General features: G+C 44.2%; 1 protein-coding gene across 1 annotated transcript; it reads left to right on the top strand.

Annotated features, from left to right (window-relative positions):
- The first annotated feature begins 186 nt into the window (after nucleotides 1–186).
- On the top strand, nucleotides 187–20,806 carry nle1 (notchless homolog 1). Its single transcript, XM_084336768.1, has 13 exons — nucleotides 187–238; nucleotides 920–1,095; nucleotides 3,386–3,606; nucleotides 3,893–3,972; nucleotides 5,330–5,406; nucleotides 5,505–5,602; nucleotides 5,920–6,112; nucleotides 8,143–8,278; nucleotides 10,549–10,595; nucleotides 13,843–14,045; nucleotides 15,732–15,891; nucleotides 17,669–17,739; nucleotides 18,887–20,806. Exons 2-13 carry the CDS (start codon nucleotides 955–957, stop codon nucleotides 18,897–18,899), a joined length of 1,440 nt encoding a protein of 479 aa, XP_084192894.1. The 5' UTR covers nucleotides 187–238; nucleotides 920–954; the 3' UTR covers nucleotides 18,900–20,806.
- Nucleotides 20,807–21,876: the final 1,070 nt, after the last annotated feature.

Here is a 21,876-nt window from a genome sequence, read left to right as displayed (position 1 = left end):
TGAAACTGAACAACGAACCGGAGTAGGGTCCAGCTGCAGCGCCGGAGAATCTTCTCAAGGGGAAAGCCTGTGGCAGCCACGAACCTACGCCCTACGAATCTCCGGCGCTGCAGCTGGACCCTATTGGAGTACCGCTCCGTGTGTGCTACTGCGTAATCCCTCCGATGTTGCTCCAGGAAGGAGCTGCTGGACTAAACACGTGTGTGACAGGAGAGCCACGCTGCAGCAGCAGACACAGGTGAGAACTCAGTCCATCTGCGAGTAAATATACATTGAGATAATGCGATATGAATTATAATAAATTGAAAGCTGACCTCACGCGAAATATGTATGGAGAAGACGTAAAGGGCGTTTGCGGTACAGTGATCAAGGTGATCATCTGGCTAACACGACGAGCTAACGTTAAGTTAATATCAGTTGTCAATGATCGTGTGTGGTGATTGTTGTGAAGATTAACACCGATTTTCTGGTTCGATATAATAAAGTCTCCATGGAGATTCATAACACATTAAGCACTGACACGTGAGAAAGTGCATGTGTGTGTGCTAACCGTTATGGTTTTAACGCACCAACAATGCGTGTTAATGTACAGTTTCTTCATCAAATGTATATACTCTTGTTTAGACTATTTTTGTATCACAAACAGTTCTGTATTTGTAAATCTGTTATGTCATAAGTGTATAGATGTAGCAGTACTGTCTATCTGTATGTCATGTATGTCATATGATGAATAGAAAATGGGGGACCCTGATGTAAACAAGACTAAAGTCTTTTTCTGGTCTGCATCCCCTTAACAACTGTTAATAAAATGTTCAATCAATCATCTTGAGACATGGCACCCTGAAGAGAATAATAATGAGAAGAAGGCTTCCCCCGGTGACGTTGACGTTTATTGTGGTGCGATCTCGGATCTCCCCAGTTTCACACTCTAGTTTTGGACCTTTGGTATCGAGGATGGCGAGCAGTACAGATGTGGAGCGACTGTTGATCCAGTTCCAGAATGAGGAGGGAGAGGCTCTGGGCTCCCCCTTCGATGTGCCGCTGGACATCACCCCGGACAAACTGCAGCTGGTCTGCAATGCCCTGATGCAGAAGGTAATCGCCTGGATTCAAGTAGAGCTGGGCTATATGCCCCGAATACCATATGACCATACTGTATCGTACCCATTCTACAATCTGTTAATACAGTTTTCAATCAATCAATCAATGACAATATATTTGAGGTTTTGACGGTATAACGGTATTTGAAGGTATAGTTTTCCATCTTTTTTATGTATTTATCTTGTAATACATTTGTCATGATACTACTTCATTCATAATAGTCTATTTTATTAAACTTTTTAATACCGATGCAAGGAATCCTTTTTTACGATGGTATTTATAATAAAACACACAATACTTGTGCCCTAATGGGGCGGCTGGGTGGCGCAGCGGACATTGCGCTCATCACCAACGCAAGAGACTCCGGCTGTCGGCGTTGCCTCCGGCTTGGGCCGGCCGTCATACTGGCTCAATTGGCAGAGTCAGCGGGTGGAAGTCGATGGGTGGTAATCTGGACGTTGTGGACAGCGACTCCTACAGGTCGGTTGGGGACGCCTGCACAGTAGAGACAGGAAATAGCGGGGGTAGTGTGAGCCTCCCACACGTTACACCTCGCCAATGAGAGTCCGCGCTGGCAGGTGAAAAGATGTGACAGGCTGCCTCCACATGTACCGGAGGGGACACGTGATGCAAGGCTTCTATCCTCCCTACAACCGACCAGTGGGGGGCATATGCGAGCAACGTTCAAGACAGGGGAGGGGAGAATTGGAAACACGAAATTGGGATGTGAGAAAAATAGAAAAAAATAAGGAGAAAGTGGATTAAAAAAAAATACTTGTGCCCTAATGATAAGGATAAGTGCTCAATGAAGAAACCCACTCCCATTATGATTGCCAAAAGAAAGTCTAAACATGCCTATAAATACATACGTTTTTTTTTTTTTTTTTTTTCTTTTTTCCCCCTCCTTTTTCCTCCGATTTTCTCCCATCCCAATGTTAGTCGTTATGCCAATTCCCCATCCCCTTCCTGGTCGCTGCGCACTTACCCCCCACAGTCGGTCTGGGAGAGTGGAGGCTACCACCTGCTTCCTCCGACACACGTCCAGCCAATCAACCGCTTCTTTTCACCTGGCAGCGCGGATTCTCACTGAGAGGGTGTAACGTGTGGAAGGATCACACTACCCCCCTTAGATCCTATCCGCACTGAGCAGGCACCCCGACCGAACTGTAGGAGTCGCTGTTTACAACGACCCGTACCCACCCCGCCAGCTTCTCCCACCCTCTAATACTGCCAATTGTATAAATACATACTTTTGAATTATACACTACAACTGCATGACGTGGCCCATAATGGTCCCCAAACAGAATTGCCATCTTCAACTTTATAGTCTAAATCCGTACCTTTGCATGGATCCATGCTATACCTTCCTACTCGTAATACCTTCCTGTGCTTGACTAAAGGACCACTTAGCTGACTTACAACCATTATCAATGCACGTTTGTCACAGTATGATCATGCTGGTCAGTTCTCTGTGTATCTTGGGAGGTAGACTAGACTACGTTAGTTTCCTGGTTTCAAATCTCCTCAAGGAAGGTGTTAAAATGGTATTCCCTTTTTGAAGCTCGAACAGACCACGGAACGGACAGGACTATGAAAAGGATGTATGCATCAAGGTGTAGAGGGAAAGAAGCTCCAGATCTGTCCCTGTGGCAGAGAGCATCAGTAAAAGGCCTGAAGAAGTGCTTGGTAGAGGGGGTGCAGGCTCACATCAAAGGGGCATGGATGTTGATGCTGTTTGGGGGCCATTATGGGCCATGTAATGCATGCTTAGTGTGTAATTTCAAGTATCTATAGGCATGTTGGGATTGGGGTTTCTTCATTGAGCGCTCGTCCTCATCATCAGAACACATGTATCTTATTCTTGTGTTTTTATTATAAATAAAAAGCGTGGCACAATTAGAGAAGGAATCGGAGAGGACATTGTGAGAAGGTAAAGACGACTTTAATAAACAGTAATCCAGAACTATTTTATTGCACTGTAAAAAAAAATTATTTTATATGTCTGCACTTTATGTGCTCATTTCATGTCTGTTCTATTCTACTACTTATTGCACTATTTTACTCTGTCTATTCTATCTTACTCTTTTTATTAATTTTAAAACTGAATCAAACCATAAACAAGGTGGCCTGTTGGGATGTTAGATCCTAATGATGAAAAACTGTGATTTTATATGTCTGCACTTTATGTGCTCATTTTATGTCTTATTTTCTGTTGTGAAGCGTTTATTATTATTATTATTATTATGGTGGTGTCGTCACCTGTCATCACCTTTTTTTCGCGCAGGAGGAGCCGGTCCCTCTGGCCTTCTTTGTGCGCGGCGAGGCCGAGATCGTGTCCAGCCTGAGGACGTGTGTGGCGGCGCTGGGGGCGGAGACGGAGCAGGTGCTGGCGGTGGTCTACCAGCCGCAAGCCGTGTTCCGGGTCCGCGCCGTGGCCCGCTGCACCAGCTCCCTGCAGGGCCACACGGAGGCAGTCATCTCCACCGCCTTCAGCCCCACGGGGAAGTGAGTCAACGCCACCAGGCCACCACCACCGCTATCCGGTCAGGTTTAGTCATCTAGTCCTTAACCCTTTCACTGCCACACGACAGAAGGGTAACCCTTTACTATCACACAACCGACGGTCGCAGACTATAGCCCGACTACTTTATGTCTAGTATGTACTTCACGTCTACTTTATGTCTACTGTGACTATGTTGCTATTCTGACGTGGCGGTGCAAGGAAGGCTGGCGGTGAATATGTATTTCTGGTCAAAACTAGAAGCCGTCCTGACCTCTTGCTCTGTTTCAGGTACTTGGCCAGCGGCTCTGGAGACACCAGCGTGCGTTTCTGGGACCTGAACACAGAGACCCCTCAGCACACTGCCAGAGGTATTCTGACACCGCTGTTCATCTAGGAGCCCGGTTCACCAGAGATCTACATGTTTCTTTATCTTTATTACGGATCCCCATTAGTCATCACCGCAGCAACAGCTAGTCTTCCTGGGGTCCACACACAACAAAACAGTACATAATAATAATAAATTGAATTTGTATTGCACTTTTTGTTCGCTGGGATCCCAACATCAACCTTTATTTATTCTCGAAATTACAATTGAGGTCACCCTCATTTTCAATGTAGTCGAGACTTTACAGACATTTCAATGCACACATTTCTACAATATAACAATAAATATGAATAACTATCTATATAGTACTCTTCACACATGGACCGCAGTCCAGAGTGCACCACAGCAATTAGTATAAAATGAACATATGCATAAAATCGGCACACAAATTGACAAAATAAAAAAATTGCATACATTTCAGACATAAGATGCATGCATAACATTATAGTAGCATACATTTAAAAATGTATTCCAATATTCCTACATATAAAAAAAAATCCAAATAGCATTACAGTACACAAACAGAGTAGCAGATCACAGAAAATACAATGAAAGGGACTAAACTCTCAGACAGTCATATCTTTACAGTGTAAACTACAGTATCTGTGTTTTTCTTTAATGTAAACTTATTTATTTTTGTCTCAATGCTGTTTGCAAAATTATTTTAAAAACGTATCTTACTGCTTATCTGTGTAAGATGTACTGGCAGTTTGTTCCAATATGACATGGCTCTATATTAGGGTTGGGTACCTTTCACATTTGAATCGATACCTGTACCCAACGGTACCTTTTTTCTGTACTTCAGTCTCTAAAAATGTAATCTACCTACCTCAATTGTAAAAAAAATAATCCAAACTTCAAATAATTTATTATCATATATAATATTGCAGCGAGCGTTGTCTGCATCTAGCTTTGTAAAGTGTAACAACACTTGTGACCGTTTTCGGCTTGCCATTGCCCCGACTGCTTTGTTGTTGAATCAAGTCAAATCCTAGGTAAGTGTGTATTGTGCGTGTGAACGTGCGGCACACTTCATAGGTTTCTTTTTCGCGGTAAACAAAACATTGATGTTGTCTAACTAAAAAATATATAAAAAAAATGTAAGTAAAAAAAATATATATATATAAATTTATTTTTTGACAGTACCGAAATGTGGCACCGGCGGATCTCTCGTGAATCGGTACTCTGTAGTACCGATGTGATTCGGTCGGTACCCTTGAAAGTACCTGATTCGGTGCCATCCCTACTCTATATAACAGTTTTCTTTGCTGCATTGGTTTTTGGTAGCAGCAGTGTGGAAGTCAGTGTGTTTTAGACGCTCACTGTTGTTCTGCTTCTAGGCCACACCCACTGGGTCCTGACCATCGCCTGGTCACCCGATGGCAAGAAGCTGGCCTCAGGGTGCAAGAACAGTCAGGTACGCTTTCTGATTTGATACACACACACACACTTCATTGCATAGCGTGTGATCTGAGAGTAGAGCTGTGTATTTACTGTGTGTTGTGTCGCGTCTAGATCTGCCTGTGGGACCCGGTGACCGGCCAGCAGCTGGGGAAGACTCTGAGTGGACACTCCAAGTGGATCACATGGCTCTGCTGGGAACCCCTCCACCTGTAGGTGTTCTGTTCTCTCTCTCTCTCTCTCTCTCTCTCTCTCTCTCTCTCTCTCTCTCTCTCTTCAGTTCACTCTTATCTTTTTTTCTTTCGTTCTTTCATGGTGCCGTAGGTGGTCTACTATCCATTATTCTTTATAACGCCGCTATTGGATTGTATTGAATTCCTACTTCCTCTCTCCCTCATTCTCTCTCTCTCTCTCGACCTCCCACCCACCCTCTCCCTCCTCTCTCTCTTCCTCCTCCCTCCAACCCTCCCTCTCACCCACCCTCTACTTCCTCTCTCTCCCTCTCTCTCTCCCTCCCTCCCTCCCTCAGTAACCCAGAGTGTCGGTACCTGGCCAGCAGCTCTAAGGACGGCTCTGTGCGCGTGTGGGACACTGTTCTGGGCCGCTGTGAGAAGATCCTGACGGGACACACCCAGTCCGTTACCTGTGTGAAGTGGGGAGGAGACGGACTGCTCTATACCTCCTCACAGGACAGGACTATCAAAGTCTGGAGAGCCAAAGATGTAAGACTTGTCTGTGTGTCTGTGTCTGTGAGTGTGTGTGTGTGTTCGTAATAGGCCTGTCCTCGACTAAGGATTTGGATAGTCGACTTTGATAGGCCGAAATTAGCCGATAGTCGACTATTAGTCGACTATGAAAAAAATTTAATAAACCGAAAAAAAATTGCTTTGTATGACGCAATAAACGCCGAAAGCATATTGATTCTTGCGTCTCGAAAGCGATCCAATGCACTCGAGGTGTGTATATTGATCCACGTTACAAGATGTCTCTGGTGGAGCCTTTTCCCCCGATGCACAGAGCGCCACTTCCGGTTTAGAGTGGAGTGTAACTCGCCCGAAATCCACCAGGCGGCGGTATTGAGGCGTTGCAATATCAAGACAGGGTCCAGCTGGCTCCCGGAGGCTTCCTGGATGAATTATGAATGCCAATAGCGAATAAAAGAAATAACGATCATAAAAACGAGTTTACTCGTTGTTGGCACTCAATGCATGGCAATTAATGTGTTAACACTTTGAGTACCAACAACGAGAATTCTCGTTATTTCCTGCCAACCGTTCAGTGCCAACGTCGAGAAATCTCGTTATTAATCGTTTTATTTTTTATTAGCGATTTCCATGAATTTTTCATCAATCTAGCCTCACGTTACCACTGGGACTCTCTCTGAGCTCTAACAGGGAAAATACCACCCCCTATCGTCTCCCGGATGGTAATGCACCCTTTGGATTGGACTGAATGAAAACACATGGGGAAAAGAAAATCCGGAATCCACATTTTACTTGTCAGGCATGTAATCCGAGCCGATTGCAGTCTTTGTGGTCCCTCAGAACAGCGTGGAATATGTGTTTTGAGCACCCAGCGTTGGATCAATAAACGCGATCAATATTTGGAATGGCGATCAGGAATTGGAATAATCTTTTTGGAGAACATCTGATCTGAGGTAAGGAATCTATTTGACCAGTCTTGGGGTAATCGGAGCTTTTTTCACAGATATATCAACGTGTCCCCTATGTGTGTGTGCTGATCAGGAAATAAGATAATCGATTTTTCAGCCCAAGTACACATATACTATCGATAATCTAGCGTTTATTTGAAAACGATTCATAAATAGGCAGAAAAATGACAACGTTTTTTGTGTATTCCAGTAAAGGGCGATTCCTGCAGAATCACTTTTCTTTTTGGAAATTTGCAAAAACAAGCGTTTTTCAAAATGGTATAAAACGGAAATGTACAGATGAAAAAACAATCAGTTTCGACAATGTTGACTGCAAGCAAGTCATTGATAAGCGACGGGCGTATTAGACACACAGCCAGAATTTAAGATATAGTTTATGCGTTCGCAAATGTGCTCGCCCTCTCATTGAATAGAGCGCTGGCACTCAAGCGCTAAATTGTGCGCCCCCTGCTGGCACTCAAAGTGTTAATGTCTGAAGGAGTCGACGGAAGGCTTCTTGTCCTCTACAAAAGCATGCAATTGGTCCACTGATGGATACATGTTGATATTTGTCTAGTCTAGTGTGTTCATTCGATGGGTGAAATCCTCTTTCAGTGCCTCTGTGCCTGTTTTCTTAGGCAGTTAGCCTCTGGTATGCGTGCCATTAGCGTTAGCCACGCTTTTAGGCCTCTTTTCTTTTGGAAAGAATGATACAAAAATAAAATTATTATTATTATTATTATCTTTTGCATTCGACTAAGAGGTTGGCAGTCGACTACGGCTCCTTTCGATTGATTATTCGACTAATAGGGGTCAGCCCTAGTTTGTAACACCCTGAAATGAAAGCTGAATGTCTGCACTTTAAAGGAACACGCCGACATTATGGGAAATGCATTTACCGTCTTCTTCAGAGTCGGACAAGAAGATAGATTTTGTACGTTTTAGTTTTGTATATTTTGTATAGTGTTTGGTCTTTATTCTTAAACTTTTTTACTGTATGGAGCACAATCTCAGGAGGCTCATACAGAACCAAGCATTTCACTATAATGTGTAGATGCACCTTTATATGTGACAAATAAAACCAAACCTGTGTGTGTGTAGGGTGTCCAGTGTCGCACTCTGCAGGGCCACGCCCACTGGGTGAACACGCTGGCTCTCAGCACAGACTATGTCCTCCGTACTGGAGCCTTCGAACCCTCCACTGCTACAGTGAACCTCCAAGACCTCACTGGATCACGTGAGTAGACCCCCCTCCTCCAATGAGTAGAGCACCAGAGTTCTACTTTGTTGTTATTATTATTATACAAGAGCTTGGTGAAGGCAGCAGGGCTCCAGACTAACTTTTTTCACCACCGTCCCAGAACCGTCCCGAAATACAATTTTAACCGTCCCAAAGTGAATGTAACCGTCCCAAAAATCAAATGTAGTTTCTTTACTTTGGTTTTGTTGTCTATAGTTGTTATTGCCATAAGAAACACCTTTCAGAGAAGGGGAGAATAAATTGATTTAGTCAAAAGGCTCCCATGGTGGAAAGATTTCACAAGAATAATTATGATTAAAAATAAATATAAAAAAAAGTGTTTAACAAGGTGCTAGTATAGGGATATTTGGTCACGGTGCTGTTATAGTCAACCAATTGGAGCCATGTTGATTATTCCTTCCATAGGAAAATATATTTAAATGTATTTTATTTCGTTTTATTTTTTTTTGTTATTACAAATGTGTGTTTATGGTTGAAAATGTTAGAGATAAATAAAGATCAAATCAAGTTTAGCTTTAAACTACATAATGTCATTGCATTGATACTAATACAAATCTATACACTGAGTATGAGGCTGCAGCACTGCAGATATACCCTACTCCAACGATCCACACGGACATTACACGGTGTTGCACTCGTTACCAAGTGGCTCTGCAGATATACCCACCCTACTCGGCTACAAGGCTCCGTTGGAGAGGATCTGTTGTGATTTTTGCACAATAAATATTCAACATTCTCTTTTGAGACTCCGCCTCAGACTCTTATCATTTGGCACTAAAAGCTAAACATTGTCACCGATATGGCTGTCCGCAACATGTCATTAATTGTGTACGCGAGGTGGTTCAGTGACGACGCTAACATGAGCTAGGTTAGCTAGCATGTAGCTGCAGATGGAAAGACTAACTTTACTGGTGAAAATGTGATTTACGTTGGAATACTCCTTCGCCAAATTGCTGTACTTTGCTTGCAGGTCTGCAGCCATTATTGCTGGATTATGATTAGTCCCAACTTTAGCCAAGGTAACGTTAAGCTAAAACTAGCTCTTCAGCTAATGCTAACACCAGCAATCGAACCCATCAGAGCTCCCCGTCACACTGCTCTGTCGGGAGGATGGCATTTAAGAAAGTATCTGCTGTTAAAATGACAAACAGCATTGACACTTTAATTCACGGTCGGTTAAACACACGTTTGTTTTATAATGCTCACAGCAGACCGCAGTGTTGTTGATAAATTACGTGGGGATTTAAGTTCCGCAAAAAAAGGTTCAGCACCGTTGCAATCGTACGGTGCACAGCGCGTACTATACCGGAGGAGAGGTGGGTAGGAACTTGATGCTGGATGAGCGTATTGCTGCGTTGGGAGGCGGAGATAGTCATTGGATTTGGCAAATCACGCTACGTTTAGACTTCATTTGACAGCAATATATGCGCGCACTGACAGTCGGCCAATTGACATTTTCTGTGAAAAAAAAATCCTCTCCGTCCCGGATGCGTCCCAGCAAATATTTCTGTTCGTCCCAAATCAATATTTGATCGTCTCCGGGACGACGGGACATCGTTAGTCTCGAGCCCTGGAAGGCAGTGATACGATGACACATTGACACTGGACTGTCCACATTAATCCATTAGAAAACGGTGATCTTGCTAACGTATGTGAGTAGTACATGTGGTCGGTGCAAGTAAAGTAGTATCTTGAACAGTGGTTCTCAAACTACGGGTCGCGACCCAAAGTGGGCTTGTGGGTAGGCTAAATATGCCTCGTTTTATAAATGTGTATTGACAACATAGTGCTGTAATCAAATGTTCTAATAAATATGCATGATCAAATTCGTGTGCTTTTATTCTGATATTCCTTAATTCCACGTTGAAATTACGTGATACATTAAGTGTGGGGTTGCCAAAAGAAATCCTAAATAAAAGGGGGTCGTGGAATAAAAAAGTTTGTGAACCCCTGATCTAGAATATCAGTATAGGAGTGTTATAGTAATCAATTGACCCTCTCCTGGCGTGTCTGGGGAAAGCAACGTTTGTGATAGGAGGGTCAAGAAAAGAGGGCGGAGTTTGGGATATGTTATTCGGTAATGACTTGTTTGTTTAGTGTCTTTACTTTGGTTGTAGAAATGTCTTTATGATACCGTGGAGGTGCTGACTAGGTGTGTGTAGTTGTGTGTAGATGTACAGACAGGCCAAATAGATGTTAAAATGTAGTGTTGTGAGTTATTTAATAAAGTCTTTCTGTGTCCCTAGTGGAGGAACTGAAGGAGAGAGCCTTGGAGAGATACAACAAAGTCAGGGTGAGTTGTGTTTACATCTACTGATCCATCTCTCTCATAGACCAATAGAGATTTAAAGGGATAGTTCTGATTTTTAGAACCCTGGCCCCGTTTCTTACGTCCTAGTGTTGTGGTTGATCAGTCCTTTCTCAGCACAATCCAATACAAAGTCAATGGGGTCAAGCTCCGGTCTGTGTGTAGGCTGACCGAGGCTTGCTGACATTTACTCCACAGTGAGTGCACACGGAGTAGATTTCAGTGAGCTTCAGTCGGCTTGTAGAGAGACGGGAGCTTGACCCCATTGACTTTGCATTGGTTTGTGGCTAACTAGCCAGAGCTAGTATGATTCCAAAAATCACAACTATCCCTATTCTCTTAAAATCTATTGGAGAAACATGAAAGTATAAAAATTACAGTAAATTAAGTTGTTTTAGTTTGGTTATCTGACATGTTACATGTTGCTTCAGTTATTGGGGCAGATGGTGTTGAAGGCTGAGCTGAAGTGACGTCAATAAACAGGATGCGGTGCAGGTGTTAGGGGTTTCCAGGTGGTGGAGAGTGTGGTGGAGAGCCAGGTTGATGACCTTTTCCATATCAGGGAAAAGGACTAGTTACGCTGCTGTCTTTACACCTGTATCACTGTGTACATATCATACTACAACTCTGTACATACATCTGATTAGCACTACACTCAATAGTACTAATTTGTATATTTTGAATTTGTACCCAGTTTAATATCCTGTACATTGTATATTGCTGTTGCACTTTACTGTTACATTTGCACTCTGGTTGGATGCTAAACTTATTTTCGTTGTACTGTACCTGTGCTGTATAATGACAATAAATGTGAATCTAATCTTGGATACCAATATAATTGTATGGCCTGATACAAAAAACATATCTACCTTCGTACTGTCTTCTACTATCATGCACTCTTCCACTAATTAATCTTGCTTGCCTATATTACTACCTACTAGGGGTGGACGGTATGGTCTAAAATTTATATCACGGTATAATTTGAAGCATAGACGGTAACGGTATATATCACGGTATCAGTGTTTCTGTTAGAATAATTTTTTTTGCCTGATAGGCAGGCTATATAAAGAATGACATCCTCAAGGCATGTAGATTTATAATATTTTAACTTAAAACTAGGCTACTTTTGCGTATAAAGTCATTATATTCCAAATAAAATAAGTCCCGAGTCGAGACTCCTGCTCCCATTGCAAACAGCGGGGCTGGATTTTGCTAGAAGCATATGTAGCTGCAGAGCCGCAGAGCGAATTGAATTGAATAAGAATTGAGACAAAGGTGCCACTCATCCTCAGCTTTAAGAATTGACAATTGTGTCAACAAATTGACACATGTGTCAACAAATTGACACATGTGTCAACAAATTGACACACAAAATGCTTAGAGACGATGGGGGTCAGAACGGCGCAAGGGTGGGGGGGCGCTGTTTGACGGGCCTGTGACCAGACCTGAAAGAGCCACTGGCTCTGCGGCTCTGCAGCTGCATGCTATTCGCAAATCCACTGCTGCACGCCTTCCTCCCGGCTCCCGCTGCTGCCGTCGTTATCATAACACTACACACATATCGTAATGTTTACAGCAAACTGTAGTTGATCACCAGGTATGTTTTATTAACGTAGAATAATTCATATAAGAAAAACGATAGGGAAATATCTTACCTTTCTCCACTGGTTAAAAATGGCAGGAACTGAAATTGAAACTTGCTGTGCGCCGCGGTGATATGTGTTTATTATGAAATGACAATTGCGTGTTGACACGCCCACTGCGCGAAGCCTCCTAAATAACTTTTTCCAGTTTGCACATATCTATTATCTATGACTAATTCTATCTATTTTTAGGGGCAAATGCGATTGAAATAGTCACGCTGTGGTTACATGACGTCATTGCTATTTTAGAGCTGCTCTACCGGTTAAACGGTATAGTCAAAATCCATACCGTAGAGCAAATTAATACCGTTTATACCGTATACCGTTTATACCGTCCACCCCTACTACCTACTACTACTCAGGGTTTCCGTTGTCGGGTAATTACGTTTTTTTTTTACCGGGGAAATCTGTTGGGAAATGTCCTGTGAAAATAATTCCCTCGCCACCTGTGGTTTGCTGATGAGAATGGCGGGGCGGGAGCTTGATGGTGGATTAGCGAGAAGCATGCAAGTGCAGAGCCGCAGAGCTCATAGGTGTGCCCGCACAGTGCAATACTCCAATTCAGCCATTGGGTGGGTGGCGCTGCTGAGCGGTCCCCAGACCGGACCTGATAGCGCCGCTGGCTCTGCAGTTGCATAATATTGGGATTCGTTTATCGCTTCGTTGGGAGGCGGAGATTGTCATTGGTTTCAGCGATCACGTGATTATAACAGACTGCTGTCGGGCCGACTGCCCACAGAGACACCTATTTGATTTCAAGTCAGCAGCAGCACGGAGTCTCGAGGGACTTATTTTATTTGGAATATATTAATGACTGTATATACGCAAAAGTAGCCTAGTTTTAAGTAAAAATATTATAAATCTACATGCCTTGAGGATGTCATTCTTTATATAGCCTGCCTATCAATTGTTTTTAAGCTCAATAAACTGACCGGAATTTCTCACATTTGTCCGGGAGATTGAAATCTTCCAGGACACTGAGACCGGCCCCAGTATTTTCTAACGGAAACCCTGCTACTACTACTACTACTACTACTACTACTACTACTACTACTACTACTACTACTACTACTACTACTACTACTACTACTACTACTACTAGTAGTAGTACTAGTACTAGTAGTACTACTACTACTACTACTACGCCCTCAACACTGCAGCGCCCACGTTTCAACACTGTTTGATGAACATTGTTACTCAGCTGACAGAGTTGTGTCCTTCCTGCTGACCTGTCGTACAGAACTTGTAAGTCGCGTTGGATAAAAGCGTTCAGCTAAATTACTAAATGTTGGGGCGTCGATAGTGGCTCGGGAGGTAGAGCAGCCGTCTGGTAATCCGGAGGTTCCCGGTTCGATTCCCGCTCCTCTCCCGAGCAGCATGTCGAAGTGTCCTTGAGCAAGACGGTTAACCCCTAATTGCTCCCGATGAGCAGGTTGGCACCTCCACCGTCGGTGTGTGAATGTGTGTGTGAATGGGTAAAATGTGAGGAACAAATTGTAAAGCGCTTTGGATAAAAGAGATGTATAAAATGCACCATTTGACCATTTAAATGTAAACGTGGTGTTGTTACTGCGTCCTCGGCTGTGCAGGGCGCCGCTCCGGAGCGCCTGGTGTCCGGCTCGGACGACTTCACCATGTTCATGTGGAACCCCGCGGAGGACAAGAAGCCCCTGGCCCGGCTGACGGGACACAGCGCCCTGGTGAACGAGGTGCTGTTCTCCCCCGACACCAGGCTCATCGCCTCCGCCTCCTTCGACAAGTCCATCAAGATCTGGGACGGACGCACTGGGAAGTAAGTGTGTGTGGGTGGGGTGGGGGGAGGGGGGGGGGGGTGAATGTAGAGCAGGGACCGCCAGGGGTCCTCGAGGGGGTTCCCAGAAGGCCGTGGTTTCATTTCACTATCATTTCAAGTTGGCATAATGAGACGATGAGCGTTATGATCGTATGTCTCCTTCCCTGCACTGTCCTCCCGGTGTGGATGATTTATGAACTGACCTACATCTAGCAGCAGACGGCATCTCATCAGATGGGGGCCGTGGGCTGAATGTGTACCTTTTTTTTGGAATCTTTTGATCAAGGTCAATTTACGCAATCTAATCTATCGATGAGGTGTCTTAACCCTTTGGTAGTGAAAGGGTTAACCTTCTGTAGTGTGGTAGTGAAAGGTTAACATTTTTTTTTTTTTTTTTTTTTTTAAATCTTTTTCCACCTCCATTTTCCTCCGATTTTCTCCCATCCCAATGTTAGTCGTTATGCCAATTCCCAATCCCCTTTCTGGTCGCTGCGCACTTACCCCCCACAGTCAGATCATCTGGGAGAGTGGAGGCTATCACGTGCTTCCTCCGACACACGTCCAGCCAATCAACCGCTTCTTTTCACCTGGCAGCGCAGATATTCTCCGAGAGGGCGTAGCGTGTGGAAGGATCACACTATCCCACTCAGGTCCCATCCGCGCTTAGCAGGCGCCCCGACCGAACTGTAGGAGTCGCTGTTTACAACGACCCGGACCCACCCCGCCAGCTTCTCCCACCCTCTAATACTGCCAATTGTATTAGTGTGAACGGCCAGCCAAGCTGGTGACAACGCCGGAGCTGTGAGCTGGATTCGAACAGGCGAACAGGCGAATCCAGCTCACAGCTCCGGGGTTGGTGATGAACGCAATCTCCGCTACGCCACCTAACCGCCCCGAAAGGTTAACCTTCTATAGTGTGGCAGTGAAAGGGTTAACCTGCTGTAGTGAAAGGGTTAACCTTATGTAGTGTGGTAGTGAAAGGTTAACCTGTAGTGTGGTAGTGAAAGGGTTAACCCTTTGTAGTGTGGTAGTGAAAGGGTTAACCTTCTCTAGTGTGGTAGTGAAAGGTTAACCTTCTGTAGTGGTAGTGAAAGGGTTAACCCTTTGTAGTGTGGTAGTGAAAGGTTAACCTTCTGTAGTGTGGTAGTGAAAGGGTTAACCCTTTGTAGTGTGGTAGTGAAAGGGTTAACCCTTTGTAGTGTGGTAGTGAAAGGGTTAACCCTTTGTAGTGTGGTAGTGAAAGGGTTAACCTTCTGTAGTGTGGTAGTAAAAGGGTTAACCTTCTGTAGTGTGGTAGTGAAAGGGTTAACCTTCTGTAGTGTGGTAGTGAAAGGGTTAACCTTCTGTAGTGTGGCAGTGAAAGGGTTAACCTTCTGTAGTGTGGTAGTGAAAGGTTAACCTTCTGTAGTGTGGTAGTGAAAGGTTAACCTTCTATAGTGAAAGGGTTAACCGTCTGTAGTGTGGTAGTGAAAGGGTTAACCTTCTGTAGTGTGGTAGTGAAAGGGTTAACCTTCTATAGTGTGGTAGTGAAAGGGTTAACCTTCTATAGTGTGGTAGTGAAAGGGTTAACCTTCTGTAGTGTGGTAGTGAAATGGTTAAATGAGCAGCATGTGTAGCACTGCTGTTGCCCTGGAGAGGGCGCTCTAACCTTAGTGTGTGTGTGTGCCTCCCCCCTCCCCCCTCCAGGTACCTGACGTCCCTGCGCGGCCACGTGGCAGCGGTCTACCAGGTGGCCTGGTCGGCCGACAGCAGGCTGCTGGTGAGCGGCAGCAGTGACAGCACTCTGAAGGTGTGGGACGTCAAGACCGGGAAGCTGAACATGGACCTCCCGGGTCACGCGGACGAGGTGAGGGAGACACTGTGCTGCCCCCTAGTGGTACCTAGTGTTCCATCACACGCTGCCTGCCCTGTACCTAGTGTTCCATCACACGCTGCCCTGTACCTAGTGTTCCATCACACGCTGCCCTGTACCTAGTGGTCCATCACACACTGCCTGCCCTGTACCTAGTGGTCCATCACACACTGCCCTGTACCTAGTGTTCCATCACACACTGCCTGCCCTGTACCTAGTGTTCCATCACACACTGCCTGCCCTGTACCTAGTGGTCCATCACACACTGCCCTGTACCTAGTGGTCCATCACACACTGCCCTGTACCTAGTGGTCCATCACACACTGCCCTGTACCTAGTGGTCCATCACACACTGCCCTGTACCTAGTGGTCCATCACACGCTGCCCTGTACCTAGTGTTCCATCACACGCTGCCCTGTACCTAGTGTTCCATCACACACTGCCCTGTACCTAGTGGTCCATCACACGCTGCCCTGTACCTAGTGTTCCATCACACACTGCCCTGTACCTAGTGTTCCATCACACACTGCCCTGTACCTAGTGGTCCATCACACGCTGCCCTGTACCTAGTGGTCCATCACACGCTGCCCTGTACCTAGTGTTCCATCACACGCTGCCCTGTACCTAGTGGTCCATCACACGCTGCCCTGTACCTAGTGGTCCATCACACACTGCCCTGTACCTAGTGTTCCATCACACACTGCCCTGTACCTAGTGTTCCATCACACACTGCCCTGTACCTAGTGTTCCATCACACACTGCCCTGTACCTAGTGTTCCATCACACACTGCCCTGTACCTAGTGGTCCATCACACGCTGCCCTGTACCTAGTGTTCCATCACACGCTGCCCTGTACCTAGTGTTCCATCACACGCTGCCTGCCCTGTACCTAGTGGTCCATCACACACTGCCCTGTACCTAGTGTTAATGTATAGCTACGAGGTCATTGTCGCAAAATAATTTACCGACACAGAGTTTAGAATAACGAGGCGCCGCGCCGAGGTGTTTTAAACGTAGTGAAGGTCAATTATTTTGCGACAATGACCGAGTATAGGCTATACATTATCCCGCTTATTACATGGCTAACTTACTAACAATATACCTAATTCATTTTACACCATCGACAAGACGAGATCAAATGCAGACGCAGTTGTTCTGTGGCTCTGTCAGCCCAAATAAAGTGATTATTATTATCGCCGGCAGCCGGCAGGTGTGTCTGATTGCACTGATGCAGTGTGTGTCAGTGGGCTTGATTGCTCCAGCTGCGAAAAGCAATAATCACCGGTGATTATTGCGCGTTGCCCATGGCAGCGGTCAGTTATCGAAAAATTATTCACCGCTGTCGGGGGCTATTGACCAATCACAATCAAGCATTTCGGCGAATGTTAAAACGGCATGTAATAAAAGTAATGTTAATTACCTGACATTATTCCGTTTTTTTGGGGGGGAAACCCAGCATATATCGGTATCGGTTGGTATCGGTATCGGAAATTAAGAGTTGGACAATATCGGTATATCGGTAAAAAAGCCAATATCGAACATCCCTAGTTCCATCATATGTATACTATAACTGATGCAGACCCACACACTGCCTTGTACCTAGTGTTCCATCCCATGTATACTATAACTGATTAAAACATCTTGTTTTCATTTATGATGACTTACAGTAAATGTCTTTTGCAGGCTCTGCAAACAAATCCCTCTCCTCTAAAATGGCGTAGTGCACCTTTAATCCTGTCTTTCTCCTGTTGACTGTATGTCCTCTGTGCAGGTGTTCGCTGTGGACTGGAGTCCTGATGGACAGAGAGTGGTCAGTGGAGGGAAAGACAAGTGTCTCAGAATGTGAGTCAGTCTGCTCCTTTTGACATGAACACACTATCTCTGCAACAAACTAACATATATTATATCACTATCTCTGCAACAAACTAACATATATTATATCACTATCTCTGCAACAAACTAACATATTATATCACTATCTCTGCAACAAACTAACATATTATATCACTATCTCTGCAACAAACTTAACATATATTATATCACTATCTCGGCAACAAACTAACATATATTATATCACTATCTCTGCAACAAACTAACATATTATATCACTATCTCTGCAACAAACTAACATATATTATATCACTATCTCTGCAACAAACTAACATATATTATATCACTATCTCTGCAACAAACTAACATATATTTTATCACTATCTCTGCAACAAACTAACATATATTATATCACTATATCTGCAACAAACTAACATATATTATATCACTATATCTGCAACAAACTAACATATATTATATCACTATCTCTGCAACAAACATATTATATCACTATCTCTGCAACAAACTAACATATATTATATCACTATCTCTGCAACAAACTAACATATATTATATCACTATCTCTTTATAGCAACAAACTAACATATATTATATCACTATCTCTTCCTAGCAACAAGCTAACATATCCCTATCTCTTCCTAGCTACAAACTAACATATATCACTATCTCTTCCTAGCAACAAACTAACATATCCCTATCTCTTCCTAGCAACAAACTAACATATATCACTATCTCTTCCTAGCAACAAACTAACATATATCACTATCTCTTCCTAGCAACAAACTAACATATATCACTATCTCTTCCTAGCAACAAACTAACATATAGTCCGGCCTCCACCAGACCTAGGTGTTCCGCAGTCTGATGGAGGTTGGCATGAAGCTACCTAAGCCCCTTTTGTTCAATGTTGAAGCTCTGTATCGACTGCCTGAGGGCATTAGTTTGTAATGGGTGTGAAGGGTGTGTGTGTGTTGTCCTCAACTATTTATTTAAGCATGTCTGAAAGTCAATTATGATCTTGATTAAACCAAATTGATTTCAAAACCAATGGATTTTCTTTTATTAAGAGACATCCCGACTAGCAACGTATTTGCCCCCCCCCCCTACCCGCTAAAGTCTGTACTGTTGTGTTTTTCAGATGGAGGAGGTAGCCGATCTCATTGGCTGAGCATCCACCAAGCAAGCAAGCAACCAATCGTGTGCCTCATCACACTACTACGGTGTGTTGGCTGGAGCCGAGGCAGGATGTGCCTGAAAGCCTCACTCTGCGTCCACGCAGGGGACTCTGGTCATGGGCATGAATATAGTCGGAGCCCCGTCCACGATGTAGAACACATGATGGAAGTACTACAGATTAAAGCTGTAGGTGGTTCAAAGACGAGTTATTTTACACTCAAAGCAAGTTTTGTCATGATAAGGGTAGCCGTCACATAAGATTGTGATGGATATGATCTATATCTATATATATATATATAATGAAGATTTACTTCATTATGAATTCACACAAGGCAATTGAAATTTGTCTTTTTGCATATCCCTCCTAGTTACACATACACCCAGTCCTCATATCCCTCCTAATTAGTAATTAATTACACATACATACAGTCCTCATACCCCTCCTAGTTACACACATAGTCCTCATATCCCTCCTAGTTACACATAGTCCTCATATCCCTCCTAGTTACACACAGTCCTCATATCCCTCCTAATTACACACACAGTCCTCATATCCCTCCTAATTACACACAGTCCTCATATCCCTCCTAATTACACACACACACACACAGTCCTCATATCCCTCCTAGTTACACATAGTCCTCATATCCCTCCTAATTACACACACAGTCCTCATATCCCTCCTAGTTACACATAGTCGTCATATCCCTCCTAGTTACACGCACACACGCAGTCCTCATATCCCTCCTAGTTACACACACACACACAGTCCTCATATCCCTCCTAGGTACACACACACACAGTCCTCATATCCCTCCTAGTTACACACAGTCCTCATATCCCTCCTAGTTACACACACACACAGTCCTCATATCCCTCCTAGTTACACACACACACAGTCCTCATATCCCTCCTAGTTACACACAGTCCTCATATCCCTCCTAGTTACACACAGTCCTCATATCCCTCCTAGTTACACACAGTCCTCATATCCCTCCTAGTTACACACAGTCCTCATATCCCTCCTAGTTACACACAGTCCTCATATCCCTCCTAGTTACACACAGTCCTCATATCCCTCCTTGTTACACACAGTCCTCATATCCCTCCTAGTTACACACAGTCCTCATATCCCTCCTAGTTACACACAGTCCTCATATCCCTCCTAGTTACACACAGTCCTCATATCCCTCCTAGTTACACACAGTCCTCATATCCCTCCTAGTTACACACAGTCCTCATATCCCTCCTAGTTACACATAGTCCTCATATCCCTCCTAGTTACACACAGTCCTCATATCCCTCCTAGTTACACACAGTCCTCATATCCCTCCTAATTACACTTAGACACCATACTCGTATCCCTCCTAGTTACACACACACACACACGCACACAGTCCCCCACACACACACACAGTCCCCCCCCCCCCACACACACGCACGCGCGTGCACACACAGTCCCCCATACATTTCTTCAGAGAGGGCAGAGTAGTAGAGTCACCCACAGTCTAGAGTCCCTGGCACAGTTTCAGGGTCCAGTGACTTGCTCAAGGGCACTTAGACAGAGATGGTGGGCACCATGAATGTAACACCAGCCACCCTTAAGTCACCAGCTCACAGCTGGATCACACCATGGATCTGTACCAGGGATCGAACCAGTGACATTTTGCTTACTAGCCTGCCGCTCTCTGCCTCCAGGCCTCGTCAGTAGTGAAGCCATGACTCTCTGCTCCTCACAGCATCTCTATTATTTACTATGAAACTTCTCTCATATACTTTACTTTGTAAACATTGCTATTGTAAAATAAAACTTAACTATTGAATTGTAGTTGTAAATGCTGATGTAATGTTTCTTTAAGATAAAGATGGATAAGAGACGACACTTTTCTGTTTGTTTCTTTCATCAAACGTCATTTTTTGTGGATCTGAAATAGAGGTACGGTATATTCACTACGCGGTCAACATCACCACTATACACTCGTATAACTTGTGACAAAGGGTTTCCGGGCCTTTGCAGTGATGGTGCCGACACTGGAATAAGCTCCCTCTCAAGATCAAACCATCAGACCAATGTAAAAATTGGCTGGGGGGTGCATTATAAATGCTAATATCATATATCATATCATATCATACCCCACCAGTAGGGCTGGGAGGCATAGAATAGGAAGGTATGCTGTCATGGATCCATGCAAAGTCCAAGATTAAACTGGACTTGAAGAAGTCTTTATTCGTAGCACACATTGCAACGTAGTCATGCAGCGAACACACATGCGAGATGGGCAACACATAGGAACACACACACACGCATGCATTTTTTTGGGGTAGCCGATACCGGGTACCAATCCAAGTGCTCCTGTGCGTCTTCGTCCGGGACGCGACAGCGTTAGCGATCTGTTGTGCATGTTTTTCCATCGGAAATATCGAGGATAAATATTGGGGATAACATGCAAACTCCACACAGAAACGCCCGGGAGATACCTCACCTGGGTACCTACCTGGCAACCCGGGAGATACCCCACCTGGGTACCTACCTGGCAACCCGGGAGATACCCCACCTGGGTACCTGGCAACCTGAACCCAGGACCTTCTTGCTGTAACGGTGTTAACCACTACACCACCGTTGTCCATGATACACTATACATATTGCATATAAGGCAATACAAAAATAGCAGTATTAAAAAGACAATAGATAATTTTGAATGAAATAGTACAGTAATAATAGTATTACAAGATAAAGCCCCCAAAAAAGATGTCATATCACATTGTAATTTGTACTGGAAAACTATTGTCAAAACTAAAAAATATTGTGATATATTTGGGGCGTATTGCCCAGCCTTACTAGACGGTGGATAAGTGTCTGACTTAATTTCATAAGACATCAGTTTGATGGCAGATGGGAGTCTTTTAATCAGTTTGTCACAGATCAATCAAATATATATATATTTTTTTATT

Source organism: Notolepis coatsorum (genome assembly GCF_963971535.1).
Source record: "Notolepis coatsorum genome assembly, chromosome: 2".
Taxonomy (NCBI): domain Eukaryota; kingdom Metazoa; phylum Chordata; class Actinopteri; order Aulopiformes; family Paralepididae; genus Notolepis; species Notolepis coatsorum.
The sequence above is the reverse complement of the archived record's forward strand: the minus strand, read 5'-3'. Positions and strand labels throughout refer to the sequence as shown.

Bases quoted from the DNA above. Each gene is read 5' to 3' on its own strand.
- nle1 (XM_084336768.1), top strand. From the start codon at position 955: ATGGCGAGCAGTACAGATGTGGAGCGACTGTTGATCCAGTTCCAGAAT. The intron at 5,407-5,504 runs GTACGCTTTCTG...TGTCGCGTCTAG, and splicing joins CAGGGTGCAAGAACAGTCAG to ATCTGCCTGTGGGACCCGGT. The intron at 8,279-10,548 runs GTGAGTAGACCC...CTGTGTCCCTAG, and splicing joins CCAAGACCTCACTGGATCAC to TGGAGGAACTGAAGGAGAGA.